Raw genomic sequence first — 15,279 nt, forward strand, 5'->3', positions numbered from 1 at the left:
CCTAACAGAGGCTAGAGACAACACCATTAAGGTCCTTAACCTCATCCAGGTGGCAGCGACTTCCAAGACCCCCTGTGTATTCGTAAGTACTGACGCAGAGAAAGCGCTTGACAGGGTGAATTGGAAATATATGTTTTCTGCCCTCCGCCACATATTCCTGGGCGACAAAATGCTGAGATGGATTGGTAGCGTGTACTCCAACCCTTCGGCGCAGGTGAAAGTGAATGGAGTGCTCTCGGAAGCTTTTTCCATTGGGAATGGTACAAGACAGGAATGCCCTCTTTCCCCCCTCCTCTTTGCCGTTTCCTTGGAACCATTCCTTTGCACCATCAGGCAGAACCCCGACATATCCGGACTGGGAGTGGGCGATTCCCAATACAAAATCTCTGCATATGCAGATGACCTCCTCTTCTCGCTGACGAACCCCATCATTTCACTTCCGGCCCTCCTTCGCGAATTCAGAATTTATGGCACGATCTCTCATCTTAAGATTAATTTCTCTAAATCAGCCGCCATGGGCGTAGCCACCCCCACTCATGTATTATGCTTGCTGCAAACCAACTTTGAATTCCAATGGACAGATGTCGCACTGACGTACCTGGGCACACGTCTCCCTCCTGGCATCTCCAAGACATTTGCTCTCAACTTCCCTCCTCTTTTGGCCAAGACCCGCACCCTCCTTGAGAGATGGCAACCGGGCTTGCATTCCTGGTTTGGTAGGTGCAACCTTGTCAAAATGTGCATACTCCCCAAATTCATATACCTTTTTCAAGCTCTACCCATTCAGATCCCACCTTCATTTTTTAAACAGGTAGGGGCCCCCCTTACTAAATTCGTATGGGCACGTAAAAGACCTAGGCTTCGACGCTCGCAACTGACGCTACCCAAGCACTGTGGCGGACTCGCGTTACCGGATATTCGGCTATATTACCTAGCCTCCCACCTGGGCCGAATTCTGGACTGGCGACGCAATGGGTCCTTCAAGCTCTGGATACACGTGGAACAGGCTCAGACTCGCGTCCCTCTGAAAGGGGTGCTGTGGTGTTTCGGGGCACTGCCTCCTGAACTGAGGCTGCACCCCCTGCTGGGGGCCACCCTTCGGCATAGCCACACGATCGCCAGACACACCTCTCTTACAACCAGATGCTCCCCTTTATTTCCAATCTTAGGCAACCCTTCCTTCGAACCCGGATTGCGTTCCTCAGAATACCCCTCACTTAGAGAGAGGGGCCCGGAGGTGGCAGGCGGGTTTGTGTCAGGTGGAAGGTGGCCTTCCATTTTGGAACTAACGGACCGATCCGGTGTATTTGGCCTCCCCTTCTGGAAGGCGATTCAACTTCACCATTTTCTGCATTCACTGGCCTCCCCACATAACTTCTCCCGCCCGCTAACGACTTTCGAGGACCTCTGCTCAGGTCCAGGTCCCATATCTCGCTGGTACCAGACACCCTCCAGATTACAAAAGTGTTTCCCCTCTTCCTCGGATAGATGTTGGCGCTGTGCAGAGGAGAAGGGAACGCTAATCCACATCTTCTAGTCCTGTCCCAGACTGACAGAGTTCTGGGATGGAGTCCACCGTATCTCCCAGAAATTCACCGAATACAACATCTCAGACGACGCTGCATTTTTCCTCTTACACCTCTCCAAGATTCCTATTAACAGCTATAAGAAGTCACTCCTGAGGCACCTGCTTAATGCAGCCAAGGCCTGCATCCCCTTGCTGTGGAAACAGCAATCCCCCCCTTCCATGGCTCTTTGGCTGAGGAAAGTGGAGGAGGTGAAGAAGTTTGAGGATCTGATACAGCACAGCACAAGCAGGAATCCCATAAGAAAACTTGGGACATTTGGAATGTCTTTATTTTTTCTGATGCGGGGCAGCGCCTCCTGAGACAAGGATAAGCCCTCCCTACACACGCCCCATTTACAGTCTTCCTCGTACTAGCTTCCGCCATGTCTCCCCCCCGTCCTTCCTCCCCTCCCATTCTTTCCTGCCCCCTTCTTCCTCCTCCCTTCCTAACCCCCCCTCCTGCATACCCTGATTCTCTACCCTTTTGAAAAACGGAAATTGGAGCGGTGATTCCCGCAGTAATTGGCCCTCAAGTACAGAGCATGGTCGCACATAGACATAATGGACATAAAGGAACCGTCTGGTACTGCGTTCCATGCCCGCATGCTATACTGTACAACGTATGAACACCTCTTTTTGTTAATATCTGCTATATGCTTGACATTTACTGTATTAATGCTGTATTGCGGGGCCTCGGCCCCATGGTTGGAGTTTAATAAAACTTTATATTTGGAAAAACAAAAAAACAACATAGTCACAAATGATTGTAATAATTAAACCCTATATTTGCGCTACCCTTGTCCTGTAGGGCCTCTTTGTACCACAAATACTTTAAATATGTAACACTGTAAAGACTAAATAGAAAGATCACAAACAGTAGATTTTTTTTCAATTTAAGGTTATGTAGTACAGGGAATAAACTATGCTCTGAAAATTGTTTAGGGTAAAAAATGATTCACTCGAGTTAGCAAATTATGCTATTTGGCCTTTAAAAGAGGTAAAATTAACACGTTTTATGTAGCCTTAGGCTCGGTTCACACCGTACGCGGCACAACTTGCCGCGCCGCGACCTGCCGCGACCTCAGCGGCGACTTGCAAAACGACTTCTGTATAGAAGTCAATGCAAGTCGCCCGAGGTCGCCGCAAAAGTAGTACAGGAACCTTTTTTCTAAGTCGGAGCGACTCGAGTCGCTCCTATTAGAACGGTTCCGTAGTACAGAACGGGGGCGACTTGTCAGGCGGCGAAGTCGCCTGGACAAGTCGCCCCTGTGTGAACCGAGCCTTAAGGAGGATGTATGATGTGTGCATGTAAATAAAAAGTTAACACTGCGCTAAAGAAAAGAAGTACAAAAAATTGAAATCAGCTGCCAGCACTCAAAAGCCAAGATACAGACTCCAAAATAGTATTATATACAAATAGTGCAGCTCTAAAAAGTAAAACACAATCATATCATTAGTGAAAAATGTAGCGCTAAAAATATAAAACAATAAACATTGAACAATATATCAAGTATTGTGTGTAAATAATAAAAACTCTGAGATAAAAATCAATCTCAAATATAATGACTATAAAACAGAACATGTATATAATGAGTAGAAACAAAGGTGATAAAGTCCCAAAGGTGAAACAATCCCATGGTAAACATATATGGAGTCCACCATGAAATGTTGATGCTCAGAACATTCTTCACTTTTCTCAAAAGTGGTAGCGGTTGGCGCTACCACTTTTGAAAGAAGTGAAGAATGTGAACTTTTTGATGACTCAACAATGTTATCTTGTAATTAGTTTTTGGCTTTCCAATCTGGCTGCTTAACATCAGAGTTCCAGCCTCACGGTTACCTGCACAATTCCCTGGATTCTTTCTGGGAGCTCTTTAGATTCCCTGGATCATTTTGCAAATCTGCTGATTGGGCTTATCCTCGCTTGATTGACTCATTGTCACTAACATTCGAGTCCACTATTTCCGGTAAGAATGTATACCCCTTATCTCGGGTGGAGGACAAACTATCCCTGATGCTCTACATGCCTGCTGAGACCTTTGTACCCCACTTCTGAGTAACAACTTTTCGTGGTGGACTCTATAGGTTTACCATAAGATTGTTTCACCTTTGAGACTTTCTCACCTGTTTCTAATCATTATATACATGTTCTGTTGTATATTCATTATATTTGAGATTGAATTTTATCACAAAGTTTTTATTTACACACAATGTTTGATATATTGTTCAATGTTTATTGTTTTATATTTTTAGCGCTACATTTTTTCACTGATCTTTTGCATTGAATTTTTGTCACATTCTTATGTAGCAGTTGTTCATTTTTCTTCACTTATTGAGTTAGCAAAGTATTATCCCCTAGAGACACGCAATCATATAATTAAATACACAATACCTAAAAAAAAAAAAAAAAAAAAAAAAAAAAAATAAATAAAATTAAAAAAAAAAAAAAAAAAAAAAAAAAAGGAGGAAGAAGATTCAAATCGTAATTGATCAGATAAAATCCAAAAGATATGCAAACATTTTTTTTTTTTTATAGTCTATATAAGAAAGTCCATAAAAGCAGAAGAAAATACAATAACTCATCCGTACTCCGTGTGACAGGTACAAACAGGTGAAGGGAAGGTAGCCATCTTGTAAAAACAGAGAGAGAGCCCTGCTTCATACCCAGTGAAAGTTTATACAAACTTCTTACCAGCTATGTATGACCAAGTTATAGGTGGTCCAACAGGGCACGAGGAAATAGGTCTCCCCCAAACCTTACAGGCTCACCTCTATGACACCGCTCCACGGAACTCGAAGATAAACAAGAAAAGAGCTTCCGTAGTGCAGTAAATAAGTTACCAATTTATTTGCAAGGTAAATAATTGCACTTACAAGATTTCCAGATAAAACCAGCATGTAATAAGAATCCAACAAAACGAACAGTTGTTGCAACGTCCCTCGGGCTCACTTGTGTATCGACCAATCCGGAAAGAATAACGCGATGATGTCACCGTCGTAGGCCCCATCCTACGCATTGTCACAAAGAACATCGCCTGGGCATAGGCCGAGATGACATCATCACAAGTGTCGATTTTATATAGAGCCGCAGCGCCATTTTAACTACTGGCCACATATTGCTCCTACTAGTTGATATAATAGGAACAGATAGTGAAGCTTGAAGGACCCCGCGTACAAAGTACATAATGCTACAATTTTTTCTGTTTTTATGGTCTTTCTTATATAGAATATACAGTTTTTTTTGCATGTCTTTGGATTTTATGTTATCAATTACGATTGAATCATTTTTTTTTTTTTAGGGATTCTGTATTAAATCATATGATTAAGTTTTACCTTTTAGCGCTGCACTGTTTGTATATAATATGATCGGTGCATGACTTAAGAAAAACCATGTAGAAATATAGAAGCTGCCACTGCAGGATACAAGGCAATCATCCTTGTTCTTCCTTCAGTATCTGACCTGGTACAAGTACAAGTACACACTGTAAACCAGGATGAACTTGCCAGTTAAGAAGCCTGAACTTTGAAATACAAGTCAGCAATTGTAGGTCCTATAATACTATCCTTACCAGTTCACATTAAAAAGTAAATGTAACGGATTTCAAGGTGTTCACTATAAATACTAGTGCTTCAATTCATTTAGGATCTTGATGCACATTTCTTCTCTTTAATGCTTTCAATCCAGGAAAGCACTAAATACATTGCTGAAATACATATACAGTGGATATAAAAAGTCTACACACCCCTGTTAAAATGTGAAGTTTCTGTGATGTAAACAAATGAGACAAAGATAAATCATTTCAGAAGTTTTCCCACCTTCAGAGTCCATTCACACAGGGGCAACTTTGGATCCGACTTGAAGTCATCCCAAGTTGCCTCAAGTCGTGCAACGTGATAAAATCAATGTAAGTGAATGAGAGCCGTCTTAATGTACACTACTGAAGTCGCTCAGACTTCAGAAAAGGTTCCTCTACTGCTTCAATCTGACTTCTAGGCAACTTGTACCCATTGATTTCAATGGAAGTTGCCTCCAAGTCGGATCCCCTGTCTTACCTGAAGCAACTTTCCAGGAAGTAAAAATAGTTTTCTAGGCAAACCCCTCCCTCCCACAGAGTTGATTATTATGTGATTGGCCACTGGCAAAGTTCCCTGTCCTGGAAGCAACTTCACGTTGCCTTTTAAGTTGCCTCAAGTCGTGCTGTGATTCATACTCAAGTCGTTTCCAAGTTGCCTCCCAAAGTCTTGCTGGAAGTCGTGTTGCCCCTGTGTGAATGGACTCTTAACGTGACTTATAAACTGTACAACTCAATTGAACAACAAACTGATATCTCTTAGGTGGAGAAAAGTAAAACTAAAAAACTAAAATAATATGGTTGCATAAGTGTGCACCCCCTTAAACTGATACTTTGTTGAAGCACCTTTTGATTTTATCACAGCACTCAGCCTTTTTGAGTATAAGTCTATCAGCATGGCACATCTTGACCTGGCAATATCTGCCCACTCTTTGCAAAAACACTCCAAATCTGTCAGATTGTGAGGACATCTCCTGTGCACAGCCCTCTTCAGATCACCCCACAGATTTTCAATCGGATTCAGGTCTGGGCTCTGGCTGGGCCGTTCCAAAACTTTAATCTTCTTCTGGTGAAGCCATTCCTTTGTTGATTTGGATGTAAGCTTTGGGTCATTGTCATGCTAAAAGATGAAGGTCCTCTTCATGTTCATGCCCGAAAACTGGTCAGGGGGGCCGCCAAGAGGCCTACTGCAACATGAAAGGAGCTGCAGGAATATCTGGCACAGAGCAGACCGTATCCTCCTCTTCGAAGCTCCTGGCCCCTTCCTCCTGTTCAGTGCCCCCACAGCAAGCAGCTTGCTATGGGGGCACTCAATCTGAGTCACAGATCCCTGTGTTGATTCAGACACAGAGCCCCGACCCGGCCCCCTCTCTACCCTGATTTGCTAGCTGACTTTGACAGCAGTGGGAGCCAATGGCGCCGCTGATGTGTCTCAACCAATCAGGAAGGAGAATCTGGGATACTGAGACACTTGTAAACATTACTGAAAAGAGAGGGACCTCACGTAAGTGTTAGGGGGGCTGTTGCACACAGAAGGCTTTTTATCTTAATGCATTAAGATAAAAAAAAAAAAAAAAAAACTTTTGCCTTTACAACCCCTTTAAGCAAAACCAAGGAGTCGTTTTTCTGCCATCTACCTGTATTGGAGGATGAAGCAGCAGCAGCAGACTGATGAGGTTGTTTCTTCGCTCTTCCCACTTGTCAGCATGCTTCTTGGCAGCACATGTAAGGCTCCATGCACACTGGAGCTGATAAACTGCAGTGGAGTTTGGGCGTTTTTTGTAAAAGCTCATAAACTCCACTCTGTGTTAGCCTATTTGTCCATGCACACATGGACGTTTTTTAGCTTGTGGAGTGTATGGTTTTTTTTCTGAATGCCAGAAATTCTCGTTCAAAGTGCCGTTTTTCACCGGCAAAAAACGTCAAACGCCAATAAACGCTCATTAACACGCGTTAGTGTTTGGCATTCTATTTTTTCAATGCATTGTGGGAGTTTGGAATGCACTGTGGGATTTTTGGAGTGTCCTCTGTGTATTTTTATTGAAAAGACCCATAAACGCTAACGCTAATAAACGCTCATAAACGCTATTACAAAACGCTGTTAAAAGCACGTTTTTCAACCAGCATTTTCTGCCAGCAATCTGGCGTCCAGAAAAAGCTTTTTTGAGCTTCAGTGTGCATGGAGCCTAAATTTAGGGTATCTGAAAGGCTCCAAGAATTGATTCTTCCTATCCTCGTCAGAGTAAGTATGTATACTACTATTTTCATTTAAAATACATTACATTTTTGTTTAAATAAATACAAAACTTTATTAAATTTGAGTTTTTTTGTTTTTTTTAATATACAGTATGCCTGTAGTCAAGCGAAGTTTCTAACTTATAGAAACAAATAAAATATCTTTCAGAAAATGCTATCTAGAGCAGGGGTAGACAACCTGGAGCCCTCCAGCTGTTGTGGAACTTCATTTCCCATGAGGCACAATTACTCACAGAGGCATGGTGGGACTTGTAGTTCTGCAATAGCTGGAGGGCCCCAGGTTGCGTACACCTGATCAAGAGTTTAGCAGGTAGGTTCTAACTGGCGTTAAAATAAATAGCACACAGCTTTGCTTAATGTTGCCTAATTAAAATAAAATTAAAAAAGCAAAGAAATATGCTACTATACTAACAAGACACACCCATTGAAAAGTATCCACATTCATTACAGGAAATGTCCATTGCCAACTTAATATAGCTCTATAAGGGACACAACTGCAGGAAACTCAAAAACAGCCACAATCAGATCCTATCTAAAGAGTGGTGCATAACTTGATAAATTATTATTATATCCGGTTCCCGACTGGCGCACGCTGATGTACGTCGGCAGAATGGCACGGGCAGGCATATTGGCGTACAGGTACATCCAATCTTTAATGCCACCCTGCCATCGCGAGCGCGCCACCGGTCGGGACCCCTGTGAGTGCGGTCGAGGGTCCCGCGGACTCGATCGCCGCGGGCATACCCGTGATCGTCTCACAGGGCGGCTGAATGGAGAAATGCCGTTGTAAACAGCATTTCCCCGTTCTGCCTAGCAACTAGTGACGCTGATCTCTGCTCCATGTGATTGGAGCAGTGATCAGTGTTCACTAAATGAAAGCCCAGCCCCCCACAGTTAGTAGCACACCCCTAGGAACACTTAACCCCTACACTGCCACCCACTGGTTAACCCCTTCACTGCCAGTATCATTTACACAGGAATCACTGCATTTACATAGCAGTGATTGCTGTATAAATGACAATGGTCCCAAAAATGTGTAAAAACGGTCCTATGTGTCCGCCATAATGTCGCAGTCACAATAAAAATCGCTGATCGCCGCCATTACTAGTAAAAAAAAAAAATTATTAATAAAAATGCCATAAAACTATCCCCCATTTTGTAAACGCTATAACTTTTGCACAAACCAATCAATAATAACTTTATTGTGATTTTTTTTTTTTACCAAAAATATGTAGAAGAATACGTATTGGCCAAACTGAGGGAAAAAAAATGTTTATCAATTTTTGGGGGATATTTATTATATCAAAAAGTAAAAAATAATGCGTTTTTTTCAAAAGTGTCGCTCTATTTTTGTTTATAGCGCAAAAAATAAAAACCGCAGGGGTGATCAAATACCACCAAAAGAAAGCTCTATTTGTGGGGGAAAAAAAAAGGACGCCAATTTTGTTTGGGAGCCATGTCGCATGACCGCGCAATTGTCAGTTAAAGCGACGCAGTGCCGAATCGCAAAAAGTGGTCTGGTCTTTGACCAGCAAAATGGTCCGGGGCTGAAGTGGATATACAATACACACATAAAGATGGTCACATTCATGTTTATAGACTGTAAATTCCCTGTAAAGTCTGGGCCTTCGCATTAGTATCTAAGGGATACTTCGCCAATAGGATTATGTTAAGTACTCTTAAAACTTATCTGCTGAACAGCTACCTAATGCTGCATAGAAAAACTGCTTATATACTGATAAATAACGTGCAACAGCTTGCTAAAACCGACTAAGAACACAAATCGCCAACTCCCAAACACTCACCACTTAGAAGGGGTACAAATACCCCTTCTGCACATATACTGTATATCTGCACAATCACAAAAATTTGAGAGAATTTGTATATTGCAAGTTTTTATTTAATGGGCACTACAGATTGTACAGTATAGAAAATATTACAATAATATTGAGGACAAATTCAATTTTGATCTCATTTGAAGAGGCATCCTTCATATTGAAGCTGAAGTTTTAGTATGATTTTTATAGCATAGTTACATTGGTGCAATATAAGTATGCATATTTTATACCCAACCAATAGCTGTACATGATGAAAATCACTATAGTAGTCACCGCTACTACAATGACAGCAGTCTTCAGAGTCCTGTCCTGTTCTGTTCTGAGCAGCTGCCCTTCTACATGTGAACAGATGAACCCCGTGGTTACTATGCAAAAGGGCAGCCGCTCCGTATTGGACCTGTAAGACTGCTGCTATCCCTGTAGCAGCAGCGACTAACTGCAGTGATTTTCATGGTCACTACCGAGGCGCTTTTAACCCCCTGCTAGCGGCCAAAGAAGGGGTTAGAACCACCCTTGTTGCGTTTTGGGAGAGCTGTAAACCTCCCCAAAGGTGCTGCTTGCAGGACTTTTTCTAACGTCCTGCAAGCGCACCACTCCAGTGTTAAAGCACTCGGGCTTGCACATTCGGGCAACATAGGAGGCAGTTTTCAGGCGCTATTTCTAGTACTAAAACACCTGAAAACTGCCTCACTGCCACTGTGAAAGGAGCCTAATGCCTTGTACACACAGTCGGAAGTTCAGACGGAAATGGTCCGATCGGATTATATTGTCGGAAAATCCGATAGTGTGCGGGCTCTATCGGACTTTTTCAGTCGGAAATTCAGACAGAAAAAATTTGAGAGCAGGATCTCAAATTTTCGGAAAAAAATAAAATAAAAATCTGATCAGACTTTTTCCAATCGTTTGTAGAGAATTCCAATCGGACAAGGTGCCACACATGCTCAGATCAAATTAAGAGACCAAAGCTATTGGCTAGTAGCCTCAACGTAGTCCCGTTGTAACGAACAAAATCACGTTCCAAACGATCAGATTTTTTCGACAACTTTGTCCAACCGTGTGTATGCAACACCAGTTTAGGACAAAATCGGTCGGAAAAAATCCGATGGATTTTGTTGTCGGAATGTCCAACCGTGTGTGCAAGGCATAAGACTGATACCTACAGCCTCTTCTCTCCTATGCTAGAGCAGATGCGGGTCCTATGATGTCACCATATCCAATACAGAGCCCTGCAATGGATGTGAGCCAGCAGTGGACTGCCCCTCAGCATGAGCATAGGGAAGCAGTGTACCAGCTGCCAGGGGAGTAGAGGATTGGGTATGCAAAATTTGTGTTTTGAGGGCCCCCTCTTCTTTATCAGAACATTTGTTTTTTTTTTTAGTAAAACTATGGCCTCTCACAAAAAATATAAAATTTACATATGTACTGCAGCACTTCATTACAAGCGGGTCTTACTGGTTTCTCTTAGGCCCCTGTAACTTCCCTAAAATACTCGAGGACCCTGCCAGTAAAAGGTCACCTAGTGCAGCTTCCTGTGATGGTGTTGCAACACAGCTGTATTCCTCCTAAATTTATAGCAAGATGTCACTTATGTAGATTGTGCCTGGCTGTATTACTTTGGGAAGAAAGCTGCTGCAGTAGGCATGGCTACCAGCATTCTCACTGCTGCCTCACGATCCTGTAGCTTTTCAATCAGCACTTGACCACTGCTTTCTAGACTGACAGTTTTGTTGCTGAAACCTTTTAACTGTGAGCTGCAGGGTATTGTGGGGGGGATGTTTTCCCGGAGTGTATGAGATACAAATGGAGGAGGATTTGGCCCAATCAGGGAAGGTAAAAGGAAGATTTTGGTTTGCTTTATAAGGCTTGTGCATCACATAGTTACTATAGTTACTGGATTTGTAGACTTAGACTGTCATACTGGAGCCTTTAGTTTTACTTTAGGTTAGCAAGCAGTGGAACCCTATCTGCTGAAATCTACATTGCTTACTATGCAAAGGCCACCCTAATAATACGGAAATAATAATATCATCATTGACACCACCAATAGAGATATGGTTGTTGTCATATGGTCCACCTCCCAATAGAGATCCAGAATCATATTTCTCAATAAACTGTTATAAAGATGAATTACAGGTTTACTTTGGACTTGTGTTCATCGATCTATAATGAGATGTGGACTTTACCTGTGGTTGCTTTTGCAGGGTCATCACCAAATCCTTGGGATTCCTTTTTCTTTCTGTAAATGTAAACAGTGGTGAAGTAAAAGTTAGTTGAGATTTTAACCTTACGCTTCCCAAACAAAAATCCAAAGTACATCAGAGCCTTTAAAAAAGGGAAATAAGAGTATTTAGTTGAAAACAAAAAATGAAAAGCTCCCCAATATTCCTTGTATATATTATGGTTAATCACACAATTTTAGCATAGAAGTGCTGATGAGCTTTTGGTCGCAATACAATCGGTTGCGATGCATTGGTGCAGGGTTCAAATAAGGCAGTCAAATGACTCTGAAAAGCAATCCAAACGCACATCACTTTTCAGTGGAGCATCAAGTTAGCTGTACAGGTATGCTTTTACATACCTGAGCTGACAGGATTACTTTAAACTATAACTAAGGGCAACATTTTTTTTCTTTTTAGTTTTGGATAGAATGGAGAGAGAATAGAACACCTGTCAGTTTTTATTGTTGTCTGTGCCCCGTTAGGGAGATCCACTCAATTTGTCCTGTTTACCATTATCATTGAGAGTGAAAGTGAACAGGAATAGAGGAGAACTTAGTTCTGGTAACAACCATGGATTCCCTCATTTTGTAAGATTTCCTACCACTTCCCGTTTTAGCTATAGAACAGGAAGTGAAGAGAAATCTTGTCAACAGGATACAGATGGCGCAAAAAAAAATAAAAATAAAATAGGATTTTTTCGTCATATTTACCAGTAAAATTATTTTCTTGGAGTACATTACGGGACACAGAGTAAACATAATAATGACTATATGGGTTATACGCCACCTACTGGTGGATGGACACTGGCAGATAGTCAAACAGTAAGTCCTCCCCTATATAACCCCTCCTGCACAAAAAAAAAAAAGCGTTAAATAAGGAAGGACTGGTCCCTAAGGAGTTACCAGTGCATCTACCCCTATTGCCAGTGGGACCCTTGTCCTGGACACAACTTGTTGTCGAACTTGGAATCTAGTAGATTCACCTGCAGAGTTCCCCCTGCCATAATTCTATACCTGGAATAAGCACGGACGATAGAGACAGCACTTGTGCTGTCCCAGACAGAATGCAGTTCACCTACCTGAGCCGCATGACTCCTGGTGCCACCCTGGTGGTTGATATATATGCCCCTGCAGAGGTTTTTCTGAATATAACCTACAACTGGTTTGTACCATAATCTAGAGAAAGGCATACTGGCCAAAAGCTCCAAGATATTAATGGGCAGTATTCTCTATGGAGACCAAGTCCACTGAACTGTAGCCACCCTCAAACCAAATGGAGAAACTGGAATCAGTGGTTATCTTCCAATACCTGAAAGGGCGAATTCAACCTTTCTAGGATTCCAAACCATCAACCACCAATTTTTAGCTGTGCAACACCCCAGGAACAGAGCCCTCCGGCAATCCAATGCCTGGATCTTCAAGTTCCAGACAGAGAGAGAGAATGATCATAAGGAATGTGCTTCAACCTAGATACAGCTTCCTATTGAGGTATTCCTATTCCATATTGAGGTATACTGAGACTGACAACCCCCGAGTCTTTAGCAAGTCCAGCATCAAAGCTAGGAGCTTTGTGAACCTCAGAAGCTGTGGCCAGCCCAAAGGATGGTAACAAAAAAAGAACACAGATGACTTTCCACTGCAATTACAGAAATATTTGATGAGGCTGGAAACAACCCGGCACAGGAAGATGTCTGTTTACTAAATGATTATGGGTTCCGCAATCTGCCTCTGGCAGCGAGGTCATCACTGAACATATCTGAAACAGAAGGATGCCCAGCGGATTGAGATCTAAAGATAGACCTCATGTCCCTCTTCAGTTTTGAAGCTACCATTTAATTATTTTACAATAATGAGACCATAACTTTTGCTCCAAGACTAACGCAAGGCAAAGACTGACCCGACTAAGGAAGGAGCGAACCAACTCAGAGATTGCTCTAAAATCTTATGGTCTGAGATACTCTCAAACACAGCAACCTCAGAAGCCTCCCTCACTTAGAAGGGAAACCTGGGCAATCTCCCATCCATCAAGTACTAACCAGGCTTATTTACATTTTACACAGCGGTGAGGAGACTGCTATGGTGACCTAACCACACTAACAAACCTAGAAGCACAATTTTGTTTGTCAGAGAAATTGAAGACAAAATAAAAATAAATAAAAAAGTATGTCATTCAAGGTAATGCTAAAGGCACAATGAACATTTTGTGGATGCCGCCTAGAACATAGCAAATCTTCACTTTTTGGAGTTCAGGTCCCATTTTATTGCTTGTTTAGACATGCTTTGTTATGGATTGCTATGACATACCTGATGGAGACTACAATGTTTTATGGCTTGCACCTCCTGCCCAACAAACCTGAAGGTGGGGACAGAGTGTAAATACGTGGAGTGACACGAGTACCATGGTAGTTGGTTCACAGTATCCATACTGCAGGTTGGGATAACTGGAAGCCACAGTCCTAAGGACACATTAACAAATTGCCACCAGAGCAGATGATAGTAGAGGGAACCAGAGAGTAGGCCAAAGTCAGTAACAGTCAGGCAGCATGGAACCAAATCAGCACAGAGCAAACCCAGAAAGCAGGTCAAGAATGGTAACAGCCAGGCAAAGTTGTACAGAACCAGAAGGCAGACTCAAATCTAGTAATCAAGCTGAAGTCAAAGGTAACCATGTGAGCAGATGCAAAGTCCAGGGGAAAGCCAGGTTATACGTGGGTAGGCAAGTGCAATGGATCAGGTCTCAAGAAAGACAAGTACAAGTTGAAGACCATTCAACAACTTCTCTCTCAGTGACTCATCAGTTTAAATAGGCCGCTAGGTGCCAAGTGTGCATGCCACATGTGCAGGGAACCGTTACAGTATGAATGGTATACCCTTTTTGCCTAGAAGTATGAGTGGCACAATGGGAATGTGGTTCTCTGAACCTGGAAAAAAACGGTTTACATTGCCCCACTTAACAGGCAACCTTCGGGTTCCCATATGGGATACCGTCTTGAGGCAAGTTTAAAAAACAAAACAAAAAAACTTTTCCAGTTTCCATGAGTTTGCTTCGGGACCATAAACCTTCTGCTTTATTAAATATTGAATGAGGCCTCTCCTCTTCCTATAGTCCATAATGGCCTCGATTTCACTCTCCTCTTTGTTATCAATGATAGTTGGTGCTGGAGGACCCATGTTATGGCCAGGAAAGGGATGTGGCGCAGCAAGTTTTAATAGAGATGCATGAAAGACTGTGTGGATCTTGTATGTTTTGGGTAGCAAACTGTCAGATTCTTTTTATTTATTTATTTTTTATTTTTACAGCAAATGGAGCAATGTACTTGAACCTAGTTCCTTGGAAGGGCAAGCCCGTTTCAAATTGGCAGTTGATAGCCAAACTCCATCCCCTGGTTTGAGGTCCACACCAACCCTTCTATTTTTATTGAATCATTTTTTGTTGTCTTGTTTGGCTTCCTGTAAAATTTTATTGGTGGCTTGAAGGAATTCCAGTCTCTCCTGGTCTGCTGATAAAAGGTGAATCAAAGATTATATCCGGTAAGAAGGAAGGGTTAAATCTGAAACTTTCAAAAAAAAAAAAATTAAAAAAAAATTGAGTCTGACCTGTAGCTGAATGAACAGAAATCACAGTAAGCGAACTCCGCTAAAAGGAAGGAGTGAAGCCCACTTATCTTGTGTGAAAGAAGACACATACTAGAGGTATTGCTCTAGGGTCTGATTTATATGTTCTGTCTGACCATTTGTTTGAGGGCTATGTGCCAATGATAACCAAGTCTTGAATTTGTATGTAACCCCTTAATTAGAGGTTATGCTTCAAGGAACCCCATGTGGTAT

At 42.2% G+C, this 15,279-nt stretch overlaps 1 protein-coding gene across 1 annotated transcript in view; it reads right to left on the reverse strand.

The window, feature by feature from the left end:
• Positions 1 to 15,279, reverse strand: part of SMIM7 (small integral membrane protein 7) — a 48,150-nt gene that overhangs the window by 10,374 nt on the left and 22,497 nt on the right. The window contains exon 3 of the mRNA XM_077475503.1: positions 11,417 to 11,469. Within this exon, the coding sequence (XP_077331629.1) occupies positions 11,417 to 11,469 (53 nt within the window). The remainder of the gene's footprint in view (positions 1 to 11,416; positions 11,470 to 15,279) is intronic.

The sequence above is a fragment of the Lithobates pipiens genome, unplaced genomic scaffold (genome assembly GCF_037356315.1).
Source record: "Lithobates pipiens isolate NorthernLeopardFrog02 unplaced genomic scaffold, aLitPip1_a1.2 Scaffold_13, whole genome shotgun sequence".
Taxonomy (NCBI): Eukaryota; Metazoa; Chordata; class Amphibia; order Anura; family Ranidae; genus Lithobates; species Lithobates pipiens.